The sequence below is a fragment of the Oncorhynchus mykiss genome, chromosome 2 (genome assembly GCF_057628025.1).
Source record: "Oncorhynchus mykiss isolate SJ-2025 chromosome 2, ASM5762802v1, whole genome shotgun sequence".
In the NCBI taxonomy this organism is placed as follows: Eukaryota; Metazoa; Chordata; class Actinopteri; order Salmoniformes; family Salmonidae; genus Oncorhynchus; species Oncorhynchus mykiss.
Genome location: NC_143023.1, coordinates 25,598,944 through 25,611,306, shown reverse-complemented (window position 1 = coordinate 25,611,306; position 12,363 = coordinate 25,598,944). Strand labels below are relative to the sequence as shown.

The following is a 12,363-nucleotide window of genomic DNA, read 5'->3' as shown; positions in this document are numbered from 1 at the left end:
AGAAGGGCAAGGTAGCTCCCTATGTCCCATCATCATGTCATCTATCACTCCCCCATATCACCCATTCTGTACTCCATACCCAACAACCCATAGTGAATTCTGGGACATCCTGTTAGTATTTTACTCTATCCTCTCCTGATCACTTTCATCTTTCACTTTCATCATTCTATCTATCTCTCCCCTTCTCACACTCTCTCTCTCTCTCTTTCTCTCCCCCCCTCCCTCCCTCTCTCTCTCTCTTCCCCTCCCTCTCTCTCTCTTTCTATCTTCCCCTCCCTCTCTCTCTCTCTCTCCCTCTCTATATCCTTCTCTCTCTCCCTCTTCCCCACCCTCTCTCTCTCCCCTTCTCTCTCTCTTTCCCCCTCTCTCTTTCTCTCCCTCTCTTTCTCTTTACCACCCTCTCTCTCTACCCTTCTCTCCCTCTTCCCCACCCTCTCTCTCTCCCCTTCTCTCTCTCTCTCTTTCTCTCTTCCCCCCTCTCTCTTTCTCTCCCTCTCTTTCTCTTTACCACCCTCTCTCTCTACCCTTCTCTCTCTCTCTCTTCCCCTCCCTTCCCCTCTCTCTCTCTCTTCCCCTCCCTCTCCCTTTCTCTCTCCCCTCTCTTTCTTTCCCTCTCCCTCAACTGACTTTCACGTTGAGCTCTTGCCTCTACAAGTTGAGAGCAGAAGAATGTGCCAGTCTGAAGAGAATGAAGGAGAGCCATCACAAATTAATTAATGTCTGCAGCCAAGTGCACTGGGTATCAGTCAGGCAGTTAGGCAGGCATGAAATATCAAGTGCACGCTGTGCTGGAGAGGAGAGACGAGGGGTGAGAGGAGGAGTTAACGGAGAGAGAGAGGCCTCTCAAGCGGTTCTTATGCTAATATTGCTAGATTATGAGGATGGTAGTCCAATATGGGAATAACACAGGACAGTCATCAGGCAAAACAAGACAGTGACACTCTCTGAGTGAGTGAGTGAGTGAGTGAGTGAGTGTGTGTGTGTGTGTGTGTGTGAGTGAGTGAGTGTGTGTGTTTCACATGACTGCAGTAAGTTAGTTTTGAGAAAGGCATTACCCATGCTGCTGTACTTTGATCACTGTCACATGAGAATTTACAAGACAAAAATAATTCCAGAAGAGGTGAATCGTTATTCAGGGTCAGCTTGAATCCATCTGGGAAGCAGTATTTTCACTGCTGATTTGACATAAAAGTCATTGTAGTTTCACACACATTTATACACACAAACATAACAATGATTTGCCTCTTCAGGAATTGTTTTTGTCGTGTAAATTCTCATGTGACAGTGATCAAAGTACAACAGCATGGGTAATGCCTGTCTCACCAGTCACTCACTACAGTCATGTGAAACACGCACGCACACACACACACACACACAAACACTTTCTCTTGACCAATAATTCCTCTGTAATCCAACCATGCCGGTTATAGGAGACAAATGCTGATATATTCAGTCCATAATTATTATGTTCACTCCCATCGGCAGCTCAACCGCAATTGATTTTTCAATCTGTTTAGTGTTAGCTCTGCACTGCAGCCATTTCGTCAGATGTACTCCTCTCCTCCTCTCTCTCTCTCTCTCTCACACACTCCTTTATTTCACCTTTGGTCACCCTTATTCTTCTCATTTTGACTGCTCATGAATTTATTCATTTTATTACTCTGCCGTTTTTTATGTCATGCCCCCCTCCGCCCTTGACTTTGTCCTAAATAAGTCTATATAACACACTGCCTCCTGACAGTAGGGCCTGCTCCACTCAGTCCTTGACTTTGTCCTAAATAAGTCTATATAACACACTGCCTCCTGACAGTAGGGCCTGCTCCACTCAGTCCTTGACTTTGTCCTAAATAAGTCTATATAACACACTGCCTCCTGACAGTAGGGCCTGCCCCCCTCCGCCCTTGACTTTGTCCTAAATAAGTCTATATAACACACTGCCTCCTGACAGTAGGGCCTGCTCCGCTCAGTCCTTGACTTTGTCCTAAATAAGTCTATATAACACACTGCCTCCTGACAGTAGGGCCTGCCCCCCTCCGCCCTTGACTTTGTCCTAAATAAGTCTATATAACACACTGCCTCCTGACAGTAGGGCCTGCTCCACTCAGTCCTTGACTTTGTCCTAAATAAGTCTATATAACACACTGCCTCCTGACAGTAGGGCCTGCTCCACTCAGTCCTTGACTTTGTCCTAAATAAGTCTATATAACACACTGCCTCCTGACAGTAGGGCCTGCTCCACTCAGTCCTTGACTTTGTCCTAAATAAGTCTATATAACACACTGCTTCCTGACAGTAGGGCCTGCTCCACTCAGTCCTTGACTTTGTCCTAAATAAGTCTATATAACACACTGCCTCCTGACAGTATGGCCTGCTCCACTCAGTCCTTGACTTTGTCCTAAATAAGTCTATATAATACACTGCCTCCTGACAGTATGGCCTGCTCCACTCAGTCCTTGACTTTGTCCTAAATAAGTCTATATAATACACTGCCTCCTGACAGTATGGCCTGCTCCACTCAGTCCTTGACTTTGTCCTAAATAAGTCTATATAATACACTGCCTCCTGACAGTAGGGCCTGCTCCGCTCAGTCCTTGACTTTGTCCTAAATAAGTCTATATAACACACTGCCTCCTGACAGTATGGCCTGCTCCGCTCAGTCCTTGACTTTGTCCTAAATAAGTCTATATAACACACTGCCTCCTGACAGTAGGGCCTGCTCCGCTCAGTCCTTGACTTTGTCCTAAATAAGTCTATATAACACACTGCCTCCTGACAGTAGGGCCTGCTCCGCTCAGTCCTTGACTTTTTCCTAAATAAGTCTATATAACACACTGCCTCCTGACCGACAGTTGAAAGCACATTGTCCAGCTGATAATCACCAGGATAATTGCCTCGAACATAAACTATACCGAAACTAATTTCACACATATAACTGATTAAATTATTTCATTCAAGTATTATGGGGAGACAGAGGGAGAACGGGTGAGTTGATGAGTGAGGGGGAGCAAACAATGCATAATTATGTAATCACCAATTGTGACTGAAGAACAGAGGGGGCCATTCTATTGGTATTGATCCATTCTAAATATAATCTTCAGATGGTATGTACCCTACATCAGTCCACCGAATCAAAGAAGTCTTATCAGTCTACTCTAACCTACTTGGAGTAGGCTACTTACTGAGAGCGTGTGTAATTGTATATGCTGAACAGCTTTCAGTTTCTGGGAAAAAAACACATCGGCAGCAGGTGTTGAAGTGTCGAAGAATGTGGTGATGAGGCTTGTGGAACCTTGCGTTGGCAATGGGAGAAATGTCACCATGGACAATTTCTTCACTTCACTGTCATTGGCGAACAAGTTGCTTGCAAAGAAAACAAGTTGGCCAGCACCGTGAACATAGTGAGACGGGAGCTCCCTCCCTCAGTGCAAAATAAGGCACCTGCACAGCCATTGCACTCCATAACGACGGGACACAACGAGAGGAAACCGGAGACGATTACGTATTACAACCAAACAAAGGTATGTCAACGTGTGTCAAGCAAGTGAAAGGTACGGATATTGAGTCAACTGTTGACTCAAATATTGAGACAAGTGGATAACAGCTAAATGAAATCCAACTGATGCCATTGCGTGAAGACGCACAGAAGCACGTGCTGACTTATTTGGACTGCTGTCAAAATTCATTAGAATGCCATTATTGCGTTTGTGCTGCGTTTCACTATTTAGGGTACTGATGTTTTCATCATTTGACCGCGAGTCTTGACTGTGCGTCTTGGTAGTTGGGGTATTTGTATTTATTTTATCGTTATAAAAATAAACTTTTACCGTAATACAACACATAGGCGTTCTGTTTCATAGTTGTAACAATGGCAATCCATTAATACAATTTATTGAAAATTTGAACAAAATATATATTTTTTTTTTACATGTAGCCTGTAGTTACATAAAGTAATGAAAATGCTATTGTGCATTTATTCTAAAGTTACCCAAGGCATTCATAAACACAACTAAATGATTATATGTGCGATAGCATATATGAAATGTATTAATTGCACTGTTAGAATGTTGCAGTCGGAATGACTGCTCATTAGCTTGAAGGGGGGGGGGGGGGGGGTCTGTCGAGGCCCAAGGGTTCTCGTGTTAATCTGTCTTTTGTACTCCCCAGTGTTTCCTCAATCCTCATCTGTACATTTTTGTTCAGATCCATCGATCCATTCATTATTCAGATCCATTCATCATCCCTCTTTTCTTCCTACCTGTGTAAATAGGCCTCTCCTGGAGCAGCAGCGTCTATGTACAGTGCATTCGGAAAGTATTCAAACTCACTGACTTTTCCAGATTTTGTTACGTTACAGCCTTATTAAAAAACTGATTCAATATTTTTTTTCATCAATACCCCATAATGACAAAGTGAAAACAGGATTTTAGAAATTTTTGCAAATGCATTAAAAATAAATTAAAAAATACCTTAGTTACACAAGTATTCAGACCCTTTGCTATGAGACTCAAGATTAAGCTCAGGTGCATCCTGTTTCCATTGATCATCCTTGAGATGTTCCTACAACTTGATTGGAGTCCACCTGTGGTAAATTCAATTGATTGGACATGATTTAGAAAGGCACACACCAGTCTATATAAGGTCACACAGTTGACCGTGCATGTCAGAGCATGCACAGTCAAAACCAAGCCAAGAGTGAGTGAGTGAGTGAGTGAGTGAGTGAGTGAGTGAGTGAGTGAGTGAGTATGTATGTATGTATGTATGTATGTAAAACAATATCCCCCCTCAGCTCTCAGACACACAGGAGTCTAAATTCTAACTGTGTTTACATCTGAGTAGATCTGATGTGGTTGAGTCTCACCCTGACAGAACACGCCACGACCCGGGTGCAGGAAGAAGGTCGAGAGCAGAGAACAGGCTGGCCTCTCAACACAGAACCCAAGAGCTGCCGGGGAAATTCCATCTGAGCAACCAACGACTCAACCACTCAACGACATGGCTGCTCTATTTTCACCACAGGTGCTCCAGCTGTGTGAAGCCTGAAACTTACACCAGACATGATATCCAAGGCATATACTGTTAGAAAAGAATGTTGCAGTCTGTAGGCTATATTGTGTGAGAGTGAATAGCTGGCCTGTTGTGCATACTGTACGTGTAGTCTGAACTTTTACCAGACATGCTTCTTAAGACTATTAAGTGACATCAGAGATTCTGGAGGCTGGCGAGTCTATTCTATTGTGAGAGTAAACAGTGCAGCTGAGTTGAATACATCTGTGAAGTCTGAACCTGGTTGTTTCCTATGAAACGATAGCAGGGCTTCTGCGCGCTGTGCATGTTATGCGAGAGTGAACAGCGCAGCTGAGGTGAGTGGAGGTCAAATCTAATTTGGGTTTTAATTTAATTGCAGCTTGAGATCAGGGTGAGTGTATCAAAGAAGGCACAAGGGAGAGAGAAGCAGCATCTGAATGAGCAGGGCTGCAGAATGTGGAGAGAAATTCAATGGGTTGAGTTGATGATTGATGAATGGCTCAATCAGTTGGTGCTCGATTGTTTAGGTCTACATTCTAATGGGAGAATACATGCCTCCTTGACCTGCATGGTCCATCACTGGTCAATCACACGTTCCAAAGATGGCCATATAACCTTACAAACATCATGGTACTGGCAATCTACTCCTATAGTCCAAAAGTAGTGCACTATATAGGGAATAGGGTGGCTATCGAGATACATCCCGTGTTGGATTTGATTAATTACTTGAGGCATGTTAGATGAGGCATGTCGAAGCTTCCCTTTCTGAAAGTTAAAGTGGCAGTGGCAAGTGAACATTCACAGCCAAGATAATTGCTGAGCAAATACTCCCCAGACCCAGATAATCCATGTAAATTCTCCCTCCTTTTCTCGCTTGTTTTATGATGATAATTCCCCTCAGAGATGGGGAGAAAGCAGAGTGAAATGACTTCTCTCTAAATTAATCTATCTGTTTCTCTCTATTCAGCATGTCTGCATATTTAGCAGCTCACTGCAAAGTAACCACAATCTTTTGTGTGGTTTTCTGGACCTAATCTGTTAAATTCCTAGACCAAGCTAATCCTCAAACAGCATGTCGGGAAGAGAAAGGCAAACAAGCCCTGCGGATACTGAGTTGACAGTCTGATCTGGACAAGGCGGTCTCACCTTAGACTGGACACCGACAGTAGCCTCATTTATGAGGAGTGATTCTCATATCACTGACTAGCTTGCTCAATAACTACAGTAGTAGGCTATAACTGACTATTAACCAACTAGTATACCTTTGCTTCTTCAAGCAGATATCAATGTCACTCTGTTAGTTACATCAGGCCCAATGCTAATGGAATAGACTAGATGCAGATGCAGACTTTGTTATTGTGCGATATTACACAAGTCCTTGTAGCAACAGGCATGCCTTGTTGAGTGGACTTTGATCACTCAACACAGACAGTTTATAGCCGTGTAACCTGAATGTCTGTCTGCTGGCACTTGTGGTGAGATTTAGTGTAGCCGGTCTCCTCTACAACTATTATGTCATACTGAAGTGGACATGATGTGGGTTGTGGTTGCAGGGATCAGATGAATGCTCTCCATCGTTCCAAAAAAGGCTGTTTGGTATCACATTCACTGCTGATAATGAACACTCCTTACTGTGGTGTGCACTGTAAAAGTAAATGATGGTGATGAGGAGGAGGATGAAGATGGGGCAGATAAGGAGGAGGAAGAGGATGAGGCGGGGGTTATTGAATCGTAGCCTATCCATTCTGACTGTAAACTATGATCATCTAAAATGTTACAACACTATTGTTACACAGTTAAAACTACAAACATGTCATCAAGGTGCAAGTAGCTGTAAAACTGAGGTTAGGACACATTTGGTCCACACTGTTGAGTAACAGGTGTAAAACACATTTAGACAGAGTTCAGTGAATAAAACAGATTCAACACTACACAGACACACGTTGCTTGCTGCATGTTGCTACCTTATTGTCAGCCAGTCTCTTACCTCCAAAAAGGTGAGGCGAAAGGTGTGCTGGTAATGATCCAATCAACAACCGGGGACCCCCTAGCCCCCCGCTGGACCTGTTCCTCTCTGCCTCCTCCGGGGTGCTGCTGCCAGACTCCTGTGAGCTGTAGGCTCCCCTGCTGTTAGGGATGTTGATGCCTGACTGGGGTCTTGGCCCTGACCCTCCAGAACTGCCTCCCACGGACCTCGTCCTATGGCCAATGTGTTGACTGGAGGTCGCTGTGGTTCCCGAGGCCCCGTGAGCCGACTGGCCGTACACGTGATAGCTCATTGCCATCGCTGCAGTCCTACCGTTCCCATTGCTGGTAGTAGAGGTGCTCGAAGGTAGATCCGAGCCCGAGTAAGCCCTGGTCCGTCCGTTAGCGGCTGGGCTGCTCTGCTTAGCCCCCATGTCGGTCGCTGGTGCAAACACACGTCCACAAATTTACCCGGAATTACTAAAGGGCTCGTGCAGCACGGTGGCGGTCAGTGAGTGTGCCACATTTAAAACGCAAAGGGACACAAACACACGACCACCCAGTCCAGGGCAGTGTTTAAAATAAAAATACCAAAAGTGGAAATTATACGTCGTTACGACCCCAATGACAGGTTGAAAATGTCAATGAATAAAAGTAACTGACAGCGATGCAAAACAACGGGTTGGAAAGCTGTCCTTACGGTGCGCTAAAACAAACACGCTTGACATTACAACTTTGCGAATAGTTCATAACATGTCACGAACATAATCCAGAATAAGTAGTTGTAGCCATTTTGCAGTTATCGAATCTTTCCTCGTCCCGGTTGCTTGTTTTGGATTAATATGCTTTGACTGTTGTTTTCTGAATAATAACAGTCCGCCGCCATATGTCCTCTCTATCATACGAAAGTAAAGAGCCACGTTCCCCACGCTTCCTTGTTAGCCGACCGCAGGCAGTCACAGTGAAAGTATTATAATGTAGGAGGAAGTGATAGAGGGAAGGGGATGACAGAAACAGCAGAGCAGAAACGACAATAGCCGGGACGGGGCTACGTGCGCACAGCACTGAGCACTGACTTGGTTGCCGAGTGAGTCGAGTTTGGAGGCGGATCCTCTGTCCTTGTGCGTCAGGTTACGTCAGCACCAGCAGAGCACAAGCCAAGCGACATCAATAACAAAAGCAAGCCTCACTCAGGAGTGGCAAGTTTGGGCAATAGGATCAAGGACAGTGGGAAAGGACTGAGGATACTTTTAGTACCTGTTAAATTATACGCATTTGTTGCTGGAAACGAGACACAAATAGATCTAGGCAAACCTGCAAACTCAGTCATGGTTCATGTCCCTCTTATAAAACATAATAAACCATAGACTCTAGGAATAAACTGATAAACTACAGTTTCAAGAATCCATTCACATGCATAACATTCAATTATTTTTTGGTGACATTTATTGCATAGGCCTACAGCCATACTTATCTAGAATAGTAGGTCAGATGTAACCCAGTTAAGACATGACTGTCATGTAACCTACAAAGGGTTAATCCAGGATCAAAATAACCTATGATACAACATTTTGCATATCATTGTCTGGAACAAGTAAAACATTATACAATGTTTCAATTTGTTGATGATGTCACAATGATGATGTCACATATTTCTTGTTGATTCATATTTGGTTATGTTCAATTAAGTACACACACAGCCATTTAAAAAAAAAAAGATAATCAACATTATTGCAAACACATATTTTGAAAACTAAAATCCCAGTGGCTACATGCATAGAGAATGGTGCAATATATTTATTAAGCACATCGACAGATTTTTCACATAGTCGGCTCGGCGATTCAAACCAGCGAAACATATCAGTGTGCTCTTTCTCTCTCTGTCAGTATTCTCTCCATATTATCAGCAATAGCAGCGTTCAGATAGCAGTACAGTCAGTAATACATTTGAATAAAGAAGACAGAATTGGCATATTTAGGGCTAGGTGTCCCGTCAGCACAATTCAAATAAATAATTGTAAAAATTATGGATATTAAATATCTAGGTACATACATGTCTTATATCGGTTAAAAGCTTAAATTCTTGTTAATCTAACTGCATTGTCCGATTTACAATATGCTTTACAGTGAGAGCATGCCATGCGATTGAGGATGGCGCCCCACATCAACACATTTTTCAACCAGCACAGGCTTCATAAAATCACAAATAGCGATTAAATAATCACTTACTTTTTGAAAATCTTCCTCTGATTTGTAATCCAAAGGGTCCCAGCTACAACATACATGGTCGTTTTGTTAGATAAAATCCTTCTTTATATCCCCAAAAGTCTGTTTAGTTGGCGCCATCGATATGAGTTCAACATGCAGAGAAAGGAATCCAAAAAGCTACCTCTAGACATTGTTAAAACAAGTCAAACTACATTTATATTTATTCCTCAGGTACCCTCAAATGTAATTAAACTATAATATTTCATACGAAAAGTAGTGTGTTCAATAGAAAAGTTCAATTATCAAGTGCACATCCTCTTCGTCGTGCGCCCACAGATTGATTTCCAACTGTGATTCCCAGTACCAAAACTCAAAATTCTTCCTCATTTTGAAAGAAACAAGCCTGAAACATTGAACAAAGACTATTGACATCTAGTGGAATCCATAGGAATTGCAATCTGGGAGCTGGAATTGCATCAGACCCGTAGCTATCCATTGTAAGAGTATGGGATCTCAACAAAAAAATCAATTCTGGTTGGTTTTTCTTTGGATTTTCTCCTACCATATCAATTGTCTTATAGTCTCAAACATTATTTTAACATTGCTACAAATTTCAAAGTTTTTTCTATCCAATGGTAGCAATTATGTGCATATCCTGGCTTCTGGGCCTGGGTAACAGGCAGTTTACTTTGGGCACATTGACTCCGAAATCTTACATTTAGGCATTAACACCGAATGGTTAAGGTAAGGGATAAGGTTTAGGATAGGCTTAAAACAAATCTCAAAAACAACATTCTATGGCTTTCTTACGCCTATTGATCATCGCCGTCCACAACGCCATAGCAAAACCAAATCTAAACTCAGCAAAAAAAAGAAACATCCCTTTTTCAGGACCCTGTCTTTCAAAGATAGTTCATAAAAATCCAAATAACTTCACAGATCTTCATTGTAAAGAATTTACACACTGCTTCCCATGCTTGTTCAATGAACCTGTTATGCACGTGAGTGAGGACCCAAAAGCGGTTTAACAAAAACAGAGTCCTTTAATGTCAACACACAGGTAAGACATAGATCCTCTTCACATATATGTGATGGCAAAATAAACAACCCGCAGAGAGGGCGACAAATGAAACATAAAGTCCTTCTGAATATCACAGAAGAGTTCACCTTCTAGCAGCAGAGGAGAATAGCTGGGTTAGAGTCCCCTTCTAGCAGCAGAGGAGAATAGCTGGGTTGTAGAGGACAGAGGTACCTGATCACACGTAGCCTCAGATGAACAGGCAGATTCCGACAGGACAGGACAAGGTAGAAGCAAACAAGACGATAGTTTGGTTCTGGCATGAGAAACTCAAACGAGAATCTGACAAAGACAGAAGCAGGAACAGAGAGAGAAATAGAGACCTAATCAGAGGGAAAAAAGGGAACAGGTGGGAAAAGGGTGAACGAGGTAGTTAGAGAAGATGAGGAGCAGCTGGGGGAAGGAGGGGAAGAGAAGGTAACCTAATACGACCAGCAGAGGGAGACGGAGTGAAGAGAAAGAACAGGAACAAGACATAATATGACAATACATGACAGAACCATAAACAATTAATGAACATGCACCTGTGGAACGGCTTACAGATGGTAGGCAATTAAGGTCACAGTTATGAACACTTAGGACACTAAAGAGGCCTTTCTACTGACTCTGGATGTCTGGGACCTTTTGGGACCTTTTGGATCGGAGGGTGAGGGCTAGGGCCATTGCCCCCAGAAATGTCCGGGAACGTGCAGGTGCCTTGGTGGAAGAGTGGGATAACATTTCACAGCAAGAACTGGCAAATCTGGTGCAGTCCATGAGGAGTAGATGCACTGCAGTACTTAATGCAGCTGGTGGCCACACCAGACACTGACTGTTACTTTTGATTTTGACCCCCTTTGTTCAGGGACACATTATTCCATTTCTGTTCACATGTCTGTGGAACTTGTTCAGGTTATGTCTCCGTTATTGAATCTTATTATGTTCATAAAAACATTTACACATGTTAAGTTTGCTGAAAATAAACGCAGTTGACAGTGAGAGGACGCTTCTATTTTTGTTGAGTTTACTTGAAGGTAACAGCGCTCACTGTTGCCTCTAGTGGCCAATTTCCACATCATCTCCTGACGTCCTCAGACATGGATGGCAGGGATTAAGACAGCCTCAGACAATCACTTGATCACAGACCTAGCATTTATATGTTTGTGAGTGTGCTTTTGTTTGTGTCTGCATGTGTGTGTGTGCATGCATGTTTGAGTTGTGCATTGAAGTACATATAAGTGTGGTTAATCTTCGACCACATTTTCTCCCTCGGCTTAACCCGGCTGAGAGCTGTATGACTTGTTGGCCTGCTGGCTTGCTGGTCTGCTGGCCAAAGACACGGCCTGGTTGGGTTGGAAGCATGCTTAACCCTAATCCCCAGTCTAATGAAGTTATGGCGACCAACAACACTGATGTACGATGGGAAGAATACATTTACGTTTGAGTTATTTAGCAGATGCTTTTAGCAAGAGCGACTTTACAGTCATAGTAAGTACATTTGTCCTTCATAAAATAGCTATCAGCAAAGTTGGCGCAAGTAAGGGTCTTGTACATGTACATACAGCTACTGTAGCTGTATGCCTTGGTTTAGCCAACTGACTCCATGTACAATTAGACACATACAGTGCATTCGGAAAGTATTCAGACCACTTGACTTTTTCCACATTTTATTGCATTACATTCTTATTCTAAAATTGTGCATCCTGTTTCCATTGATCATCCTTGAGGCATTTCTACAACCTGATTGGAGTCCACCTGTGGTAAATTCAATTGATTGGACATTATTTGGAAAGGCACACAGCTGTCTATATAAGGTCTCACAGTTGACAGTGGATGTCAGAGCAAAAACCAAGCCATGAGGTCGAAAGAATTGTCCTTAGAGTTCCGAGACAGGATTGTGTCGAGGTAGAGATCTGTACTTCGTACAAAAAAAAAATCTGCAAGATTGATGGTCCCCAAGAACACAGTGGCCTCCATCATTATTAAATGGAAGAAGTTTGGAACCACAAAGACTCTTCCTAGAGCTGGCCGACAGGCCAAACTGAGCAATCAGGGGAGAAGGGCCTTGGTCAGAGAGTTTATCAAGAACCCGATAGTCACTCTGACAG

The 12,363-nt window shown here is 43.1% G+C and overlaps 1 protein-coding gene across 1 annotated transcript in view; it reads right to left on the bottom strand.

Annotated features, from left to right (window-relative positions):
- LOC110539173 (E3 ubiquitin-protein ligase znrf2) overlaps positions 1-8,115 on the bottom strand; it is a 100,917-nt gene extending 92,802 nt beyond the window's left edge. The window contains exon 1 of the mRNA XM_021626136.3: positions 7,013-8,115. Within this exon, the coding sequence (XP_021481811.3) occupies positions 7,013-7,424 (412 nt within the window). The 5' untranslated portion in view covers positions 7,425-8,115. The remainder of the gene's footprint in view (positions 1-7,012) is intronic.
- Positions 8,116-12,363: the final 4,248 nt, after the last annotated feature.